This window comes from Leptonotus elevatus, chromosome 19, assembly GCF_054856555.1.
Source record: "Leptonotus elevatus isolate MCC_2025b chromosome 19, RoL_Lele_1.0, whole genome shotgun sequence".
NCBI classification, from domain to species: domain Eukaryota; kingdom Metazoa; phylum Chordata; class Actinopteri; order Syngnathiformes; family Syngnathidae; genus Leptonotus; species Leptonotus elevatus.
In genome coordinates this window covers 17141465-17160222 of record NC_141257.1, presented here as the reverse complement: position 1 = coordinate 17160222, position 18758 = coordinate 17141465, and the positions used below count along the sequence as shown (strand labels likewise).

The 18758-nt window shown below is 41.6% G+C and overlaps 2 protein-coding genes across 3 annotated transcripts in view; both read right to left on the bottom strand.

The window, feature by feature from the left end:
* sf3a3 (splicing factor 3a, subunit 3) overlaps window positions 1-18758 on the bottom strand; it is a 48605-nt gene that overhangs the window by 11770 nt on the left and 18077 nt on the right. For both annotated transcript variants that reach the window (XM_086062788.1, XM_086062789.1), the window contains exons 10-11: window positions 18404-18471; window positions 1752-1859 (exon numbers count right to left, since the gene is read on the bottom strand). In XM_086062788.1, coding sequence (XP_085918914.1) covers window positions 1752-1859; window positions 18404-18471 — 176 coding nt within the window. The remainder of the gene's footprint in view (window positions 1-1751; window positions 1860-18403; window positions 18472-18758) is intronic.
* LOC147158185 (uncharacterized) lies at window positions 7065-10592 on the bottom strand. The gene is made up of 2 exons (XM_086063513.1): window positions 9765-10592; window positions 7065-9254 (listed from the first exon to the last, which is right to left on the bottom strand). Exons 1-2 carry the CDS (start codon window positions 10203-10205, stop codon window positions 7257-7259), a joined length of 2439 nt encoding a protein of 812 aa, XP_085919639.1. The 5' UTR covers window positions 10206-10592; the 3' UTR covers window positions 7065-7256.

Genomic DNA, 18758 nt, shown 5'->3' with positions numbered 1-18758 from the left:
ACACATGGTTTTAAATGATTGTGGAGGTGATACTCAGAATTCAAGGATGTTGTAGAATGTTTTCATTAGCAATAATAATAATTGGAAACACAGGTCTGATAGTTGGATACATCTATATTTAAAACAAAATGATGAAAATTATTACGAATTGACAGAACAATATGATGAGGATTTGGATGACACCAATGTTTTATGTGAAAGAAACGAAATGAGTACCGGGGTTCACATGTTGATTTTTATCAAGAAATTATTTAGAAGTTTGACAACATGATGTTTAAATGTGCTATTCATTTGCTAATCAGGGGGGAATGTTGGGAAAATTGTACAATAAGTTATCACATGAATAAGCACTTTACTATTTGCTGCAATGAAGAATTGCTTCTGCTTGCAATGAAGAATGTTTTGCTCTGCTCCCACACTCACATAGCTAGATTAGGGCAGCTATATCAGATGATTAACAGGAGATGACTCATGATGACTACAAGAACAAGAACATCTAACCCAGCAGAATGGATTGAGCCAGTCCGCTAAAACGCGCCTGTTGTCTGTTAAGAAATGATTGCAAACTTGACTGCACTTGTACTCAGTGTGTTTCAACTATGCCTTGTACCCTCACCCCCTAGAATTGGAACACCCATGTAACTAGGAGCGTGAAATCGAATAAAAAGAGAGGATGAGGAGAGGTTCTTTGGAGAGTACAGTAGTGAATTGTATGAGGCAGTTCCTCTCCTCTCTCCTTTGTGTAGTGTTTGATAAATGTCTAACAGGTAAACCTGATGGAAGCTTACTTACTTTTTTTTTTATATATATTTCTGTTTTACTTCTTTTTCACATGGATTTTATTTATTTTGCAGATTAAAGAAACATTTTGAGAGTTTTGGCAATTAACAAAGATGGCCGACCAAGAAGCATGCTCCAGGATTTAACAGTGGCCAGTCAAGTTTTTGGTTACTGAAGGGTTCCAACCAGTTGAAATTCATAGCCCAGACCTTGCCCCTTCAGACTTTCACCTGTTTGGTCCCCTGAAAGCGTTCACAAGAGGCACGAAGTTTGAAAGTGACGAAGTCAAAAGTGTTTTTGAGCGACTGACTGAAGACATCAATCCGAATATTTTTACGCTGAGGGAATACGGAAGCTTGTGCACAGATGGGAAATGTGTGTGACAGTGCTGAGAGACTATGTTGAAAAATGTAAAAAATAAATAAATAAAAAGTATGCTTCTATGTGTATTAGAAGTCCTTATACAGAAAAAAATCACCTTATTTATTGAATGACCCTCGTATCTGCTTCCAGAGCTGCGATATCAATTATTTAGTAGGCACTGACAATATTGCTGAATTTCGAGGAAAACTTCAGCTTTTCGGGGATGATTCTAAAGTTCCCCATAGGTTTTAGAGGTAAGTTTTGCCAGGCTCTTTAGGCCTTAAATAAAAGAGCAGGAAAAAGCCCTCGAGGATATTTTGTACTCTTGGCACTCTATTTACTTGAGTACATGTTGCACCCCTATTTACAACTGAAATGCCTTGTGTTACAACCTACATTTAAGTGAAATGCGTGAAGGACTGCTTTATGATTCAGAATAATATATTATTAAAACGAAGCACATTTGCTTCGATGTAACGGCATGATCAAGTACCCGTGCTTCTATCAGCAAGTAGTATTTGTACATGTTGGGGGGGGGGGGGCACTGCTGAAAGATAAAAGGCCTGGTGGTACATCCCTAATACTGTATATCGTGTACAAATACATACTTCTTAGGACCTTTAGCTTTGGGATTCTTGGCAAACAGCGAAGGATCCAGCAATTCCAAAGATTTGCCTTTTGTGCTAAAGAGTCGCTGAGCACGCTCTTCGAGTGTCCTGTCAAACACACACAGAAACAAAGACACAAAATAAATATATACATACACTTGGTCTACATTTTGAAATAGTTGGTATTGGGCCATAAGCTAACTTTTGTATCGTGGAGTTTGGGAAACAATTTTTTTGAATTTTGTGAAAGTCTATAAACCCATCATACGCGCACAAAGTTTCCACACGCAAAATACCTGCAGCTTTTGAGTAATTCGATAAAAAGCGGAACTATTTATTTTTATCGTGGAATGATTGACGAAAAATTGGCGTAGTTCTCCATGGTTCTGACCAATCAGTGCATCGGATTTACAGCACTGATTTGGCTTCCGTGTAAACAAAGATGACACTTCCGCATTGTAAACGGCCGGCTTCGTGGCCTGATTGTGAGGAAAATGTAGCGTGCTGTATGCATATTTAAGACCACTGCAGTGATTAATCCTGTCTTAACTAAATTAAGATGGGACGCGTTCAGAAAGATCACGAAAGTGTGGATAGCGCTTAAAGGGAGAGTTTGTCTTGCTGCCGCTGCTCAAGTTGGACAGCGATTACACTGAGATAGAAAATATCCCCAGCTACCATCCTACTTGTTACAAGCGTATCACAGATGAACGTCAGCTGTTCTATAATAAGGAAAGACTCCAAAAACGAAAAGATCAACCACCTTCCTGTCCTTTAATAACCTTTTTTCAATAACTACTTCTTCACAACTAGTGCTCCGATCTCACACACATGAAATATTTATTTCATTGCCTGAAAATGTGTTAAATATTAAGCTTGTGCCATTTATACTTTCTTAGATAATTTAAGTTAAAAGCGGTTACATAGACTTCCGGGGCGGAGCTGAACGGGATGGCAGCGTAGTGCTGAGCTCCTGAGTCAATTTGATAATTATTCCCCAAAACTATGAAAATAACGCGAATTGTAAACAAACAAGAAATGAGTGGGAGAGGACAGAGAAGTTTGAAGAAAAAAGCGATGTCCAGAGACCAGGAAGATCACTAACTCGAAGATGTGGTAGCAGGTGACGACAATGGCGAGCAGAACATCGACGTTGCTCGAAGGACTTGTCGCGATCACGACAGAGATACGAGACTTGAAGAAAGAGATAAAAGACGACCTCTTGGCATTCAAGGAATAATTTAAAGTGGAGGTTAAGTGAGAGTTTGGTGAATTTAGGGAAAAAATGAACGGGAAAAATGGCACAAATCATCGCAGAAACGCAACTGCAGCGGAAGGATATTGCCGAAGCACAAACAAGAGTATCACAGTTGGAAGAATGGAATAACGACGCGAAAGAAGCTATCCTCACTCTGCTAAAACGGCACTATAAACTACAAGAGAAGTTGACCGAGGTGGAAGGACATGGACGCATCTTATTTTTACTCTTGCGAGCCAGGGGACACACCCCAAAGATAAATATCTTCAGGTTCCATTCAAACTGGGTGTTTAATATAATCTTAAATTCACTCCTAATTCCTCCCCAAAATGTTTTAAATTTCGGACAATCCCAAAAAATGTGTGTGATCCCCAATTTGTCCACACTGTCTCCAACACATTTGATTTTGTCTTATCAAATTTGGAAATGATGAAAGCACATATTCACATATTTGTCTCCACACTTGGTCTTCTATCACCATATTAATTTCTAATTCCCACTTTTATTTTATCTCTAAGGTGTCCCCAGATATATCTGACTGTAAACATTTATACAAGTGAGATACAGCTGTCACATTTTCCCCTTTAGCAAATACAATAAAGAACGTTTCCAAGGCTCTGGGTTGCACTTTAAGAAAGGACCACTCTTTATGGGACATCAGATAACTTTTCAGTTGTAAAAACCTATACAAATCATTTGAAACCAAACCAAATTCCTTCTGTACTGCTCAAAAGACTTCAGAGTTTCACCTTGAAATAAGTAATTCACAATGGCAAGACCTTTGCCTTCCCAATCCCGAAACCTCGCATCCATTTGTGTTGGTAGAAAACCCACAATACCAGATATTCCAGTAGCCCTCGATATCTTTCTATATCTATCGAGCTTTCTTCTTTCTTTTTTCTAACATTACTTAGAATTTTGTAGGTGCAGTCCACCCAGACATTTGTTATTTTATATTTATTCTACACCCACTTGGGGCAAAACATCTAGTCCTTCAGCGAGGACATACACTTTGTTCCAGACTAAACCATGTTCTTTACTTTGTTTTTGCCACTCCATCGCTCCACGCAATTGTGCTGCCCAGTAATACAAGTTAAAGTCCGGTAGGTTAAGACTACCACGGACTTTACTACTAGTCAGTTGTGCAAATTTAATCCTGGGCTTCTTTTTTTGCCAAATAAATGAAGATACCATTTTTTGCATCTTTTTAAAATTAGACAATGGGGTCCGGATAGGCAAAGACAAAAACAGATATTTTGACAGTTTCAATTCGCCCAAAAAAGGAAAGTGGCAATAAATCCCACATGGTAAAATCTTTCTGAATCTGATCCATTCATTTCCCAACATTTGCTTTATACAGTTGAGAGGTATCCGGAGTGACTGTGATTCCTAAGTTTTGAAACCCACCAAGAGACCATTTACATTTGACCTTTTTATCCAACTCCAAAGGCCAATTACCTTTTATCATCATAGCTTCAGATTGTGTACCATTTACCTTATATCCTGAAACCATGCCGAAGTCCCTCAGACATTATAAAAGTTCTGGTATAGACCTTATTGGGTCCCTAATATACAATAAAATATCATCCGCGTACAAGGATAACTTGTGGGTCTTACATTTGTCTGACATACCTAAAATTAACAGATTATTTCTAATAAATTCTGCTAAAGGCTCTATACTTATAGCAAACAAAATCGGCGACAAGCAACAGCCCTGGTGTGTCCCTCTTCCTAAAGGAAAACTTTCAGACATATCCATTAACACGTACTCTAGATGAGGGACTCATGTACAACACTTCAAAACACTTGATAAAACTTTCATCAAAACCCATTTCAGCCAGTACCAGTCTCAGAAACATCCAATCCACCCAATCAAATGCCTTCTCAGCATCAAGGCTGAGAAGCATTGACGGGTGTGGACATTCCTTAGCTGTCGACATTATATTTAAGGTGCGCCTAATATAATTATGGGCCTGCTGAGCGGAGCAAGCAGCAGCTAAGTTGCTTGCGTTTATTATTATATCATCTTCCACGATTTTTCCGTACCGTAGATCGCACCGGCACGAATGAGGTATCAAACGATGCGGCTCGATCTGACTCGCTGCGGCATTATTTTTCTAAGAATTCCCAGTTACCATGGCGACGCTATTCCCCAAAAACTCCCAAAAAAAGTCCCATTGGAATGAATGGGAAACCGAAAAAGATTAACTCCAATCAAGCACCTTTTTCCAAGACACGCTGCGTGCGCATACGTTAACCGACCGATATGAATTTTAGCTCATTTTGTTGCAATTTTTCTCATCTTTAGCTCAGTGTCAAAAAAAAATTAAGGAATGAAAGCTCTCCCCCCCCTGTGCGGGTTCAAAGACAGTGAGTGAAATAGCCTTTTAACATTGGTGTGTATTGCGTCGTTTAGAGTGCAGCAATTAAGTTTGAGTGGCGGGAACCAAAAAATCTATTTCCAAAAGTTTCACTTCAACTCGTCACCATGGCCACAATCTTTGCTCACTAGACATCAAATTCACACATTTTTTTGTCACACATTTGGCTAAGGTGTCATTTAGTACCTTTATTTTCACTTTAAGCGAGGAGAAGTCGGACTTGGGCGCGCCTATCTTCTCTAATTTCGCCGCCTTTCTTTCTTCATTTTCGATAAATCATAAGTTTTCAACCTGCTGTCATTTGGTCATTTTTCATCCGATTAAAAAACTGAGAACATGCTCGCGTTCCCCAAACCCTTGCCGTTCTAACGAGCCATTTCTGGAATTTGCATCTTCAACCGTTAAGTCGTGAGAGGCTTTTGTTCGAGGTGTGCGTCTCTCATACATTTCAGTTGAATGTGTGTGCGTGATGTCTCCAGTATGTGTTAAAGTTCCAAAGTGTGCGTGAGTGTGCATGTTTCTTAAAGCGACAGTAAGATACTTTTAGTTTATGTTGATTATGGTTAACTTCCACATTTCTTGACAGATTTCAATCGTTTAAATTTTTAACTGTTCAGCTCATTTACATTTTTTTAAATACTTTTTTTTTTTTTTAAAGACACATTATTATTATTATTATTTTTAAATGAAATGGACTGCTATTTAAATAGCATTTTTTTTAGCTATACTGCCCGTTCTCTCACTTTTGTATAGCAACTGCCTCAGCCAATCATCTCTCTCACTGTTGAGCTCAACTCACCCCCTTTTTTTTCTTGGTGTACTCAAGGCTTGGCCTATGTACGACTACTACTATTGCAAATACTATTACTACTACTATTATCTTGGACATATGATTAGGTACGCCCAGGATTCTGGTCAATTAATTAGGTACACCCTGGATTCTCGCCACTCCGCCCACCCAGGGCGGCGGCCATCTTGGCCAATTAATTAGGTACACCAAGGATTCTCGCCACTCCGCTCGCCCAGGGCGGCGGCCATCTTGGCCAATTGATTAGGTACGCCAAGGACTCTCTCTCCCTCGCCCACCCGGGTCGGCGGCCATCTTGGCCATTTGACTACTACTAAAATTACTACAACTACAAGTACTACTAATACTACTACTAACAAGTACTTGCTACTACTAAAAGTCCTACTACTATACTACTACTACTATTGCTACAAGTATTGCGTCTTTCCACCTTGCAAGAGTCAGCAGGCCCATTCAAAATTTCTGCGGTAATTTTTCTAGTTATTTTTAAGATTTCTTATAATAAATGTAATTTCTTCCTTATTAATAATCTCCACTAAAGCTTTAGCTTCATTCCCATCAAGTTTGGTAAGATTAATACGGTGCAGAAACTGTTAAATCTTGTTCTCTTTATTAGGTACATGGTCTGAGTTATATAGTTGCTTGTAATATGTAGAAAAAGCATTAGCAGGCATGTGATTTGACCAAAGTGAAATTATCTTAAAATTTAGCCGGGGGTCTGGGGGCCGCAGTTACCCAGCTAGGTCCAGGGCAGCGCCCTGGTGGGGGGGCCAGGGGGGCGAAGCCCCCCGTAGCTCATGGGTTTTCCGTGATTTTAAGTACTTTCAATGCACTCAGATGACAAAGAAATAGACAAAACAACAGCATAAATTTCCAATGTATATTGAACTATCCCATATAAAATTGCAGTTTTAGTCAACTCAAAATCAGTCACATTCAAAAATTATTTATGTCATAAATAATGTTTTTCTATTTTTTGCTCATTAAAACATTCAACATATTTACAGGAATATACAAGTGTTCATTCTTGAGCACAATCCATTCACATGACACAAACACTACTTCCTCCTAGACTTCATTGCTTTGGAATGGGTCTTTCTAGCCTGCTTCTGTGCAGCTTTGATGGTTCTTCTTGAGGCAGCCTTGCTCATTTGAGTGTCCTGTTTCACAGCAAGTTCTGTTCGTTTTGCAGACAACATAGCTGCTTCTGCATCCTTCTCCTCCCTGTACCTTTTGGAGGATGTCCTCAGATTTAGGCACAGTTTGGACTGCACAGGATCCATCAGAATGTCTTTCCTGCCAAAATGGCTGACAGAGGTGGTCTTTCTTGCTCTTAGGGCATATTTCACAGTCTGAATAGAACTGTATGTGGCTATGTCCATTCTGCATGCTCTGGGGTTCAGGACATCACCCATGACACTGAAAGCCCCCTCTACTTGAGGCCCATGGAAGCAACTCATGAGAGCCTTCACCATCTTGGCCAAGGTTGGGTATCTTCCAACAGCAAAGACTTGAGCCCACCAACGATCCAGTGCAATTGCCTTCCCCTCTGAGTCCAAAGGTGTTGGCAACTCACTGTCCAACTGGTATTCTCTCACCTCGAGATCATAGTTCCCCAGCTCTGACTCATCAAGGACATTGGTGACCAACGATGACAGCTTCTTCAGTAGGTTTAAAGTTAAGCTGTGTCCTCTGGCAAGTGGGTCAATGGCAGAGGCTGCTTTCAGAAGCTTGCTGTTCATGGGCAACTTTTTCTGAAGGTACAGTCCACATGCCAGATATGCTGCCTTGGCTTTGGCTTTGAACTTGAACACAACTGACGACTTGTTGGAAGAGTCCATCAATTTGCTGGTGACACCACCATAGAAAATATCCTTTTCTCTGAGTTGGTTGGCTTTGTTGTTCAGCTCAATTTCTGTCAGTTTACAGCCTTGAATGGACTCTGGCTTCAGGAAACAGGACAAGAACTTCTTGAAGAAGGCCACTTGCTTGTCGTTCAGCTTGTGGATCATTGGTGTTTTCGTCTCAAAGGTGATCACATAGTTCTTCAGCAAGGGCAGAACTGCTGTGTACAGGTTGAGGGTGAGAAGCGTATCCAATCTTGTGAAGAATATCTTCTCATAGATCCTCTGCTTCCTCCTCCTTCCTTCCTCAGTCATGTGCTTTTTGCCTAAAGCTGATTGTATGTCTTTGAGTTTGGCTTTGACTTCTCTTGGAATATCCTTCTTGTGGTAGATGGCCATGATGGTGGGGAGATAGAGTTCTTTATCTTCTCTGCCAAGAAATGCATGGTAGAAGATGGTAAAGACATCCATGAGGCGTAAGGTGGACATTGAAACATCATAGTTTGAAAGCCATCGATGGCTGACAAATCTCTCTGGCATGGTGAAGGTGATGCCTGTAAGAAAGCAAATTTCTTGAAGAGCTTCCTTCAGATCGGTTGACCACTTGAAATCATTGAAGAGATCATTATGGAGTCCTTCAATCTTGTACTCAAATGGCTTGCAAAAATGCTTGGAGGCGTTGTGGATGTGGTGGCAGGTATCCCCATCTATGTCAAGGAGATGTGGTGCTGGTCCCCCTCGCAAACGCGTCTCAACTCCAGATTTGGAACCCCGCATCACTGCACATGAGTCCATCAACACAGACACCAAATTGCTCCAGGGAATATTGTTCTTGGTCATGAGGGCTGAGAGTTCATCAAAGAGAGATTTGCTGTCAACTTTAACAACACTCAAAGATGCTAAATGTTCCACCACAACAGACTTTGTCAACGGGGAGAAATAGCTGACGAGTACACACAGGACACGGTGTAGATTGTTGCTGGTGGACTCGTCAATGTTCATTGAAAAGTGGGAGGATCTTAAGTTTGTTAAAGTCTCATCAAGCATAGTGCGAGCAAGGCCATACTTCATTTTGTATGATGCACTGGTTCTATCCATGGACAGTCCATTCAGAGCTTTTGGATCCCTTGCCAGTTCCTTTGACAGTGTGATGAGCTTTGGGGCCATGGTGAACGGAAGAGAATTTTCGGCCAGCACTCCCAACAGCATTGCCTGAAGAATAAAAGAAATTCAACAATAATCAGTAAACAATTAAATAATTTAAATAATTATTTGAATTATAATCCTAAATGTCATGCGACCAAAGTAAATAAAAAAGGATTTAGTCTAAACTTGCATGCACATTCACATGTCAGAGTATTTATTATGGTAACAAAAAACGTTGCAAATTAGCTACAAAATAATAAATTATCTTTAACCATTGGAAATAATATTTACCATGCAATAAATCATTTAATCAATCATTCTTAATTTAATACATAATGCATAACAAAAACATAAAATACCTCATGCAGCAAGCTCTGGTAAAAACACAATCATTTCGATCATCTCTGTACTAACTGCATACTGTAGACAGTCAACATATTGAAAACTGAAAGTGCTAACATGCAGCATTCATTTGAGTTTGTGGATTAACCATGTTAAATAGTTAAGGCCATTTTTATTACGTTATAATATTTTCGAAAATTTGATTCCGATTAATTTGAAAAGTTTACCACCTACCTCAAAATTCACGACTCTATCAGCAACTGGTGCAGGTTGTTGGGGTGGATCACGTCTCTCCATTACCGCTCCCGATTGTGATGTCAATAAGGGATGGAGGCCATAAAGTTTTGGAGTTTTCGTTTGGGCACCAAAACTTCCAGCGATGGAATAATTTGTTGTTCTTGACTGGAGTTCTTTTACGTGTTTTTTGCTCTTTGCGTGACTTTCAAGAGCTTTGAAACCTCTCCCGCCATAGTCAATGGTATCACGGCACCAAATGCAAAGCGCTTTCCCGGCACGATCGATCTTCCGAATGAAGTCACTGAACAAATTCATCACAGTCTTCTTTCCAACATTTGTCGATATATCCTTCTCTAACCAGTCCCAGCGAAACTTGTTTTTTACGAGTTTGTCAATTTCCTTAACTCGTGGAGCATCTTTGCGTTCGATCACGGACATCTTTCTTTAAACACTCGGCAAAAACGTGTGCGAAATGAACAACGGCATACTCTTATACCTTTATAACAAGCGCGTTTATTGGTCAACAAACAATGGCATACTCTATGCCTTTATAACAAGCGCGTTTATTGCTCAACAAACAATGGCATACTCTATGCCTTTATAACAAGCGCGTTTATTGGTCTACAAACAATGGCATACTCCTATGCCTTTATAACAAGCGCTCTTATTGGTCAACACGGAGACTTCCGCCAATCGCAAGATCGGTTTCATTTCAGTTGCGGAAACACTAAAACGGAATGCTGTAGAGAGACGAAATCGGATTTTTTTTTTGGGGGGGAGATAAAAAAAGCGGAATTCCGCGAATTAGCGGAAAAATCACATGCCTGCATTAGTTATTGCTCTGGGGTGTGAGTCTATGTTCCTTGATTTGGGACATGTCATTTTCTGGATTGTTCCATTTGCTTGTAATTTTCTTATCTGAAATGCAAGTAACCTACTAGCCTTATTCCCTTGTTCATAATATTTTTGATTAGCAAATCGTAAAGCACCCTCTGCCTTGTATGTAAGTAAATCATTCAAGTCTTGTCTGCACTTCTTCAGATCCTGTAAAACTGCATCGTTATTTGTTCTTTTAAAATCACTTTCCAATTGTTTTATCTGCTCTTCTAATTTTATTTGTTTATAAAACAGAGGGGGAAATCTCGTTGTCATTAAAGTCAAGAAAGAGTTTCAATTACTCCTTTATATGCTGAATAGCATCAGGGTTATTTAACAATGGCACGTTCATCCGCCACAGTTTTAAGGGTTTATCCTTATCCAAATTCAGAAACATGACAACTGGCCCATGATCTGAGAAAGTTTGCGGTTCAATGTGGCAATCATCCACCCTGTGGACATCCAGTCTGGAAATACAAAAAAAGTATATTCTAGTGGTTTTGTAGAATCTCGAAAAATTTGTATAATCGCTAACCCTAAGGATTTTTCACACGTCATACATCATCAAGCATCATTTGTCCATATAATTATTTATCACACAATTAAAGTTCCCCCCCAGTATTATAATTCGTTATAATTTTCCCGCTAGAATTTGAGCTCTTTAAAAAAAGCGAGTGTCATCCTCATTAGGAGCATAAAAATTCATAATTGTCAGAAATACACCTCCAATAGAACCTATAACAATTACCCAATGACCATTTTTGTCTTCAAGTACTTTTTCTGATACAAACCCTAATGATCTATGGCAGAGTATAGCCACTTCTCTTTTCTTATATTTTTCATATGAAGCACTAAATATCTGTCCCACCCACTCTTGTTTCGCATGTTCTACCTCATTTAAATGTGTTTCTTGTAGAAGCCCAATTGAACAATTCAGTCGTTTTAACTCTTTATAACATGGTTTAGACCATTAATGTTGTAACTCACTATTTTCAAAGAAGTCATGTTATCCTACTAAAAGTAAAACCACCGGCAGTTCTGATCAGGTTTGTTGACAGGAAGAAAAAGATTGCTCTTTTGAAAGATAGCTACAAGCAAGGTAAACATGTCTACGTCAATAAAAATCTCACAAAACGAAATGCTGACATTGCCAGAAGGGCGCGACAATTAAGAATGGATTTATCGAAAAAACACATGATCAAAAGACTGTCGGATCTTCATTCAAACAAAAGAAGACTCATCTTCTCAGAAGAAAATACGGCTCGTGAAAAGAGTGGAAGAATTGGCGGAGTTTGAGATACAATAACTGCTATCAATAACTCACATCATTCAATTGTGGATTATGTTTTACCCAAATTAAATTATTGTAACATATTACTAATTAACCCAAAACTGGAGCTGTCATGATATGAATCATGTAAATAAAGCATATGATTACTTGCTGACACTGCCAAGGTTAACTCTTGTTTATACACCTGCATTGATAACATGTATTGCTGTTCCTGGAAGAATGTAAACATTGTCTGGCTCTATTTCTGTTTGGACATTTGTTGTAACATGCAAGACTGTCGTGATAAGGTTGTATTGTGGCTGCAATGCATCTGCTGTAAATAGTTACAATGGGGTTGGTAAACATTGTTCCGGGATGTGGCTAGCGGGGGCTACTCCGCCAGGTGGGCTGGCCTTGGTGAGCGCTCAGGGGTATCAAGATCTAAGCATCATCGGATGCTGGCAACAGTGGTGGCTGAACTGAGTGAACATTGCTGTGGACGCAATGGGCAGAATGCAAGCCCATCTACTCTTCTGGAAGCCATAACGTGTGAAAGCTGATCCAAGGTCAGCGAAGACGCTACTGGTGAACCAGCACGCGCTTGCCTTGGCTGCTTGCCTGGTTGGGTGGGCCTGTTGGTGGGGTCCGGGAACCGATTTACCAATTCCAAATGATTGGTACTAGCTTCAACTTGCACACAGACATAACTCAAGATGAACTGAGCGAGGAAAGTGCAGACTTAAGTCTGGGATTGATAACGATATGAATTAATGACTATCATAATCAATGTATACAAGTGATGCGTATAGTAAGAATCTATGGGGACGGGTTACTAATAAGCCATGGCTTCTTCTAGCCCCTGCACTTTTTCCTCCGTCTCTGAAATACGCATTTCGGCGTCATCAATTCTGTTGTTAGTTGTTTAAATTTCTTCCTTTATTTTGCTTAGTGTTGCCATTTTCATGCCGGAACGCTCTCAATTCCTGTAGTATCATCTGCAGATCTGCCAAGGCTACATTAGCCTGTAGCTCCCCGGCATCATGTGTCCGTGTCACTTGTGGCCAAATCATCTCCGTCAGAATGAGTCGTTTCGACCCGTGGGATTGTCATTTTGTTTGATTTGGGCATGTCGCCAACGCCACTTTAACCTCGAGTTGTAATAATAATTACTGTACCAAGTATGGCGTTTCCCGAAACTGAACGAGGAGCTCTTCAGTCATGCTGCCTACTCCATGGCCACCCAAACCGGAAGTCTGAATGTCCTTAATGTTATCATGGAAAAATGACAAGATGTAGTAGTAGAAGGCGGTTGTGCACAAGTGAGAAAGTCCTGGTTATGGGTGATATTGTTGTAAACAGCAAACAGGGACTTAGCATTTCCATTATTGTCCGTGATTATCTTGAAATAATAGTTTGTTTTGGCATTGGTAATGGAGTCCTTAATGAAGATGTGATCAGCATACATTTCTTTGTAAATGGTTAGTCCGGTTTTCCTGTAGAGGCGTTCCAGTTGTCGAGCTTTTTATTTCAGGAGACGGAGATCGGGGGTAAACCAAGGAGCAGAGAGTGAGAAAAAAACAAGCAGTTTTTATAGTGGAGCAAGGGTATTCAAGATGTTATGAAGTCCAGTATTGTAATGTGTGACCAGATTATCAGGGCTGGAGAAACTGTGTTATGTCGGGGAGAGAGGAGTCAATCATTGCAGTAAAATCGTCAGTATTTATATTCTTTATATTACGAAATGAGATTATACGTGGAGTTTTGGCGATGGAGAGGGTAAGGTGAATGGTTAATGAGAGGAGAAAGTGGTCAGTTATGGGAAGTTCATTGGTTGCAAATTCAAAGGGGGTGACACCAGAGCAGCAGATTAAGTCAAGAATATGGCCTTTGGAATGTGTAGAAGTGACTAATTGCTTGCATCCAAAACTGTCAAGACAGGAAGTAAAGTCTTTGGTAAGCAGTAGATTGGCATTGTCCATGTGAATATTGAGATCGCCCAGCAGGATTATGTCGGGAGAGAGAGTGGATAGGTTGGTGAAAAAGGCAGCAAAGTCACTATTGGGTTTAGGAGGACGATAAACAGTAGCAATGATGATTGGAGTGGCACTGGCGAAACTTTGAAAGTCTTGCGGTGAATTATTGCAAGACCTCCACCCCGGCCGGAAATGCGGGGACAAGAGAGGTAAACAAACCAGCGCGGAATGGATTCAATCAGCTGAGAGAAAACGTTGGGTTGTTGCCAGGTCTTCGTCAAGAAGATAAAGTCAATTTTACGGTGAATAATGAGGTCATGAATAAGATGCCCCTTACTTGACAGTGAGCGAATGTTGAGAAGACCGAAGTTGAAGGATTCGGTGTTGGCGCTAGTAGGGGCATTAACCAGCCGAGCTAGGCTAGCTAATACGCTGTGGTCAACAGCTCGGCAGGTGGAACTGGGGCGACAGCGAGCATGGGACCAGATAGACTGTATAGGCGTTGTTTCATTATGGTGGAAGAACCGGCAGGACCCGTGGTGGATATATCTGCGGCAGGGCTGGAAGACGATGTCCGGGTGGAGGTGGAGAAGCGTCGGCGCGAGTCCAGGCAGGGGACGGCGCAAATGAAGTAGGTCAGCGGCCGAGTACTGGAGGGAGCCTGACACTGGCAGATGGACGGGCGGTGAGAAGGAGGCAGCCTGGATGTATGTTCTGCCAAACCACATTATGGATGTCGACTAACGTAGCGTCGGTGGGGAATCAAACCGGACGACGAGGTGAGCTGTCGTGCAACTTAAGGTGTATAAGGAGGTGAAAAATGGACCACTGAACTCACTGTTTACATTGTTACTTCAACCAAACTCAGTTTTGTTCCGTTCGCTGCCTTTTTAAAAACATGCCCTAGCACTAACATGTTCTAGCATAATAGCATGCTACCATATGGTTTGTGACATTTTTTTCCCGTTTTTTTTTCTTTTTTTTTTCTAAAAGAGCTCAGTATTGTTCATTCGGTAATGTCATCATCATTGCTTTTTTTTTTTTTTTTTGTATGTGGGTGAGTATGTGTATGTGTGCGTGCGTGCATTCGTTAGTTCACCAAAATCCTATTAAAAAAAAATCCCATACCGTTCACCTAAACCGAACACCGCCGTCAGGAGACCTGAGGAAGGACCAAAGAAAACAAAGGAAGGTGAAATCCAGCACCGACCAGACACCACCCACCGGGCCACCAACCAGAGTTCTTCACCAACCCCAGAAACATCTAAATTCCAACAAATCAGGGAGACCTCAAGAGACCAAAGGAGAGACTGAGGAAAGGAAGGAAGGACAAACGAAGCAGAGTGAGATCCACAGACACCAGCCTCCACCGATTCAATGACCTGAGGAAGAAGCAGATTGCATCTGAGTTTCGATAGATGCTGGTGTGGTGGATCTGGCATGCATGAAAATCTCCACCAAAGAGGGGAGCCGTCGACCCCCGCCGGAACAGAGCAAGCGCAACACCTCAGGGCCCACCCAGGCCGCGGCAGCGCCAAAGGACGACCCCCGGGCCCCGCCTGGGCCAACGGCCGGAGGGCAAACCCAGGAGCAGGAGCGCCCCCCGCCCCAACACGCCCCCCGCCCCCGACCCAACGCAGCAGGACGGGGCACTGCAGGCCCACCAGGCACCCCACCGGCCCCCAACCCCCGCCCCCCATCCACCCCCGCCACCCACCCCAAACCAGCCCCAGCCGCCCCCAGGTCCCCAATCCTCCAGACAACCCCCCCCCCCACCCCGCAAACCCCACCCCCCCCAAACCGGGGATGAGATCCTGCCCCAAGTGGAGGAGTTCAAGTATCTTGGGGTCTTGTTCACGAGTGAGGGTAGGTTGGAGCGGGAGATCAACAGGCGGATCGGTGCAGCGTCTGCAGTGATGCGGACTCTGTATTGGTCAGTTGTGGTAAAGAAGGAGCTGAGCCGAAAGGCAAAGCTCTCGATTTACCAGTCGATCTACGTTCCTACCCTCACCTATGGTTACGAGCTATGGGTCATGACCGAAAAAACAAGACCCTGGATACAAGCGGCCAAAATGAGTTTTCTCCGCAGGGTATCCAGGCTGCCCCTTAAAGATAGGGTGAGAAGTTCGGTCATCTGGGAGGGACTCAGTGTCGAGCCGCTACTCCTCCGCATTGAGAGGAACCATTTGAGGTGGCTCGGGCATGTCCCACCGGCGAGAGGCCCCGGGGACGACCCAGGACACGCTGGAGAGACTATGTCTTTCGGCTGGCCTAGGAACGCTTTGGGATCCCGTCGGAGTAGCTGGCTGAATTGGCTGGGGAGAGGGAAGTCTGGGTTTCCCTGCTAAAGCAGCTGCCCCCGCGACCCGAACCCGGATAAGCGGTAGATGATGGGTGGATGCTTTATTTTATTATTTATTTATTTAATGGGTTCAATTGTTTTATAAAATAAATGAAGACAAAGTTCTATTTATCTTCTTTTTTTTTTATATATATACTACTACTAATAATAATACATTTATACTACTACTACTACTAATAATAATAATAATGCATTTATTATTTGATATAGCACTTTTTTTGGACACTCAAAGATGCTTTACAGTGGGTGCATTATTCGTGCGCTCACACATTCACACTGTGGTGGCAGTACTTAAATAGCCACAGCTGCCCTGGGGCAGGCTGACGGAAGTGTGTGCGCCTACGGCCCCTCCGACCACCACCAAACATTCGCACCTTCCATACACCAGAGCGAGTAGCACCGGAGTCAATGGGTGTAATGTGCCTTGCCCAAGGACACAACGACACATGACTCCGGGAGAGCGGGGATCAAACAGCCGACCTTCTGATTACTGAACAAACGTCTCTACACACTGAGCCACGGCCGCCACAAACTGTACTGTATAATGAAAAAGAACTCAACGTGCAATTGAAGACACATTCCCTTCCTTTAAACATGGAGAGTGAATTACAAAGTAGTATAAGTCCATAATATGAAAGCTAGTCAGTTAATTTACAGAATACATGCACATGGCACATGGTCAGGATTAGGGATGTTGGATACCATTTTTTCCCCCTGACTGATACTCAAATTGAGTAGTCACCGATACTGATACCAAATACCGATAAAGTATACCACTAGTAAATAAAATTCCCCACCCAAAAATGAAAGATGATTTTTTTTAAGACCTATATACCTCAATATATTAATTTTCCTTAACATTGCATGGAATTAATGGCAACATTTTATTTATATTATTTCTCATTTCAAGTTCCTGATCGTAAAACGGCTGCAGGATGGCAACCGTTGATGGTATCGGTCACCGCCGCGAGTATCGATACCTTAAAATAAAACAGTTATTGGCACTGATAGCTGGTATCGGTAGTCGCCCATAATCAAGATAGACCCCTGCTTCAATTTGAGCCAGGAAAACCCATTTTCCCATACATGCAACTTACGTGATCCACAAGAGTTTTCAACTTCCTCTGCTGCTATCAGTGTTGGCAAAGTTCAATTTCCAAGTGAACTAGTTCAAACTCACAATTTTTAAAATTAACTAGTTAAGTTTCAAGTTCATAATTGAAGGTTAGGTTCATCAGTCCAAAAGTGAACTAGTTTATAGTTTGTTTGTTTTCTCCCCTAATGTGTTTTCTGCAAGCTGGTAGGGCTGGACGATTATGGGAAAAATAAAAACCATGATTTATTTTAATTGAGGTTAAAGGAGCTATATCATGGTATTTTTTTAGCTCTTCCACCGTTAACTATAGACATATATATATATGATAAAATCTTACCTTTGACACCATGGCGATGTAATTTGTTATGAAATATGAGTTATTATACTAGCTATTTTTGTAACCCGGAAGTAAGATGCCCGGTTCAGTATAATACCGCCCCTACGAGTGTGGCTGCCGCGCCCAAGTGGCCAAAACGGCGAGACCGGCCAGTCGCTGCAGTACAACCGCGTCTTCTTTAAATGTGGAAATTAAATGGAAGTTCAATTCTTCAAAAGAAAACGGCTCGATTGCCACTCAAGACTGCAAGAATCATTATGGGAGAGGATAAAAGAAAAAAGTACTGCATGGGACGCAAACCCGGTACCTTCTGCTAGAGGGTGAGCGTGCTAGCCACTACGCCAGTCGCTCTTTTAAATCAATAGCCGCAAAGTTTTTACTTGTAGTTTATTCAAGCGTCAGCCGCAGCATGTGGAACATTTTGGGTCCTGGGTTAGCCCACTAAGTCCCCAAACTTATCAAATAAATGATAAAGAGACAAGGGTAATGTTTAAATTTGAAAATGAAGAATGAAAATGCTAGAGGCTTGAATTTCACACAATAATTACAAGGTTATTTTTCACTTAAAAACAGAATAGTGTTCGAGAATAAATTGTTTAAGGTGAAGGGATGAATGAGTGTAAGAGTATAATAGTTTTGAGTAGTTCAAGTAAGTTTTAAAATCAATGAATAATAATAATAAATAAGACATTACGAATGTGTTTTGTGTCAGACAAACTCACCCTCCACATTTAAGTCCCAAAGCCATAAGAGCAGACTTTAATCTGTCCAGACCTAAGGAAGCTAACTCCTGTGTGACAAAAATATGAATTACATACAGTAAGGATAAAACATGACATTGTAATTACCAGAGGTGGGAATTCCGTCAACACTGACGTAAGGAACTATTTACTGGATGCCAGAATGATTGAGTACACAGCTGTGGAGCCCTCTTCTCTTAGTATGCGGAAGAGGATCTAATCTATTCAAAATAGTCTCTACTCTTATACTGCCTTGGTGGCAGCCCACCAACATGGGGGATGGCTCGGCCTAGCCCATGTGAAAATAACTGGTTTCTGCCAGGTCACATCACAAACG

Bases quoted from the DNA above. Each gene is read 5' to 3' on its own strand.
- LOC147158185 (XM_086063513.1), bottom strand. From the start codon at position 10,205: ATGTCCGTGATCGAACGCAAAGATGCTCCACGAGTTAAGGAAATTGAC. The intron at 9,255-9,764 runs GTAGGTGGTAAA...TTTATTCTTCAG, and splicing joins ATAGAGTCGTGAATTTTGAG to GCAATGCTGTTGGGAGTGCT.